General features: G+C 46.4%; 1 protein-coding gene across 1 annotated transcript; it reads right to left on the bottom strand.

Moving 5' to 3' along the window:
- Positions 1-285: 285 nt before the first annotated feature.
- On the bottom strand, positions 286-2,420 carry LOC121270443 (zinc finger protein 664-like). Its single transcript, XM_041175776.1, has one exon. The coding sequence runs from the start codon at positions 932-934 to the stop codon at positions 413-415; it is 522 nt and encodes a 173-aa protein (XP_041031710.1). The 5' UTR covers positions 935-2,420; the 3' UTR covers positions 286-412.
- Positions 2,421-2,900: the final 480 nt, after the last annotated feature.

Below are 2,900 nucleotides of genomic sequence, written 5' to 3'. Positions count from 1 at the left end.
GGAAATCTGCCGTCGTTACCTGGTCTGGTCTACCAGACCTAAAGCATTGTGGTTTATTTTTAAATGGCCCAGCAAGATACTCGGTCGTATCAAACCGTTATGATGTCTATAAGGAAAGAAACTGAACCTACACCACATGGACTGCAGCGGTTCAAGAAGGCAGCTCACCACCTTCTCAAGGGCAATTAGGGGTGGGCAATAAATGCTGGCCTAGCCAGCGAGGTCCACATCCCATAAATGAACAAAAAAAGATTCAACACACTGCATGTTTAGTACAAAGCTGATTTATTTTTCTCGTCAACAATATTTTCCCCTATAACTGGTCTGGGATTTATTAACATGAATAGGAACAGACACCACTGAACATGGTTCAGTCCTGGATGTGATTAACAGCAAAATCTAATCATTGTAGTTACTTGTGAACTCCCTGATGCTTCAGTAGGTGGGATGTCTGAGTGAATCCCTTCCCACACTTGGAGCAGGTGAACGGCCTCTCCCCGGTATGAATTCGCTGGTGTACAGTGAGGTGAGATGATTTCCTGAACCCAACCCCACATCTGAATGGCCTCTCGTCAGTGTGAACACGTTGATGGGACATCAATTCCCAGGAAGTTTTATAGCACTTCCCGCAGTCTGGGTATTTAAAAGGTCTCTCATCAGTGTGAACTCGCTGGTGTTTCAGCAGGGTGGATGATTGAGTGAATCCCTTCTCACATTTAGAGCAGGTGAACAGCTTCTCCCCAGTGTGAAGTCGCTGGTGTATAATGAGTTGAGATGATCGCTTGAATCCAGTCCTGCAGTGAGAGCATCTGAATGGTCTCTTGTCAGTGTGAACGCGTTGATGGGACATCAGTTCCCAGGAACTTTTATGGGATTTCCCACATTGTGGGCATTTAAAAGGTCTCTCATCAGTGTGAATATGTTGATGGGACATCAGTTCCCCAGAACTTTTAAAGCACTTCCTGCAGTCCAGACATTTAAAAGGTCTCTTGTCAGTGTGAACTCTCTGGTGTCTCAACACTTTGAGCAGGAGAATGGTCTCTCTCCAGTGTGAACACACTGTGTGTCAGCAAGTTCGATGATCGAGTAAATCCTTTCCCACATATGGAGCAGATGAATGGTTTCTCTCCGGCGTGAATGCGTTGCTGAGCTTCCAGTTCAGACGGGTAACCAAATGCCTCCTCATAGTCCCCATATTTCCATGGTTTCTCTCCTGTGTGAATGCACTTGTGTCTTGACAAACCAGATGATTGGCTGAAGCCTCGTCCACAAACAGAACACATGTAAAGTTTCTCCCCACTGTGAACGGTGCTTTTTCCTTCCACGTTCAAAATCCAATGTACTCAAGTTACGATAAACTGGGCGACTCTGTCAGACCCTGATGTGATGTTTCCATAATGCAAATCTTCTCCTTCTGACACCCTGTGAAATCAATTTAAAACAGAGACCCCACACAAACACTAATGCAGGTTGTGAAATTGAGCTGAAAGAATCTGGTAATTTATGCGGCCGGCACAAGGAAAACGTGACCATGAAAACTGCTGGATTGTCGTAAAAACTCAGCTGGTTCACTAATATCCTTCAGGGAAGGGAACCTGCTACCCAGTCTGGGCCTACACAAGACTCTAGCCTCCATGTGAAGAGGAGATTGAGAGAGGATTGGGATCAGGCGCAGAGGAGAGGGATTTTCTATTTCTGCAACTTGACCAGAACTTGGACAGACTTTCCAAAACACTCAACCCCCACCACATGGAACACGGCAACAGGTGTATGTGAACAGCATCACCTCCAATCTCCCCTCCAAGTTACACTCCGTCCTGACTTCTCTGACATCCAGTACCAGATGAACACAAATTTCCTCCATTTAAACATTGGGAAGACTGAAGCTATTCCCTTCAGTCCCCACTACCAACCCTAAACACTGATTCCAGCCCTTTCCTTAACAACAGTCTGAGTCTGAAACATTGGTGTCATATTTGACCCCGAGGCAAGCTCCCAACCGCATATTGGCATCATCGTCAAGACTAGATTCCACCTCAGTGACATCGTCGGACTCCACCCCAGCCTCCGTTCATCTGCTGCTGAAACCATCATCCATCCCTTTGTTACCTCCAAGATATCTGCGTTCCTCTAATTCCGACTTCCTGAGTATTCCTGATTTTATTTGCTCTACGTTTGGTGGCCACATCTGCAACTGCCAAGATCTTAAGCTGTGGAATTTCCTCCCCAACCCTCTCCACCTTTCTATCTTCCTTTCCTTCTTTCAGATACTCCTGAAAACTGACTTCAGCTTCTGGTACCCTGTCAGTCAACAGAAGCAATCACTAGTATTCAGAATAGAACATAGGGATAGGAGAAGACCATTCAGCCCGTCCAGCCTGCTCCGCCATTCAATACTATCATGGCTGATCAAACACTCAAATGCCTTTTACCCACACTATCCCCATAGCCCTTTACTGTTAATCAGAAATCTATCAATCTCTACCTTAAACATACTCAGTGACTAAGCTTCCATGGCCCTCTGGGGTAGAGAATTCTAAAAATTCACAACCCTCTGAGTATCACAGAAAATCACAGTGCAGAAGAGGCCCTTCAGCCCATCGAGTCTGCGCCGACACGTGAGAAACACCTGACCTACCTACCTAATCCCATTTACCAGCACTTAGCCTATAGCCTTGAATGTTATGACGTGCCAAGTGCTCATCCAGGTACTTTTTAAAGGATGTGAGACAACCCACCTCCACCACCCTCCCAGGCAGACATTCCAGACCGTCACCACCCTTGGGTAAACAAGTTTTTCCTCACATCCCCCCTAAACCACCTGCCCCTCACCTTGAACTTATGTCCCCCTATGACTGACCCTTCAACTAAGGGGAACAGCTGTCCCCTATCCACCCTGT

Source organism: Carcharodon carcharias, chromosome 27 (genome assembly GCF_017639515.1).
Source record: "Carcharodon carcharias isolate sCarCar2 chromosome 27, sCarCar2.pri, whole genome shotgun sequence".
Taxonomy (NCBI): Eukaryota; Metazoa; Chordata; class Chondrichthyes; order Lamniformes; family Lamnidae; genus Carcharodon; species Carcharodon carcharias.
The sequence above is the reverse complement of the archived record's forward strand: the minus strand, read 5'-3'. Positions and strand labels throughout refer to the sequence as shown.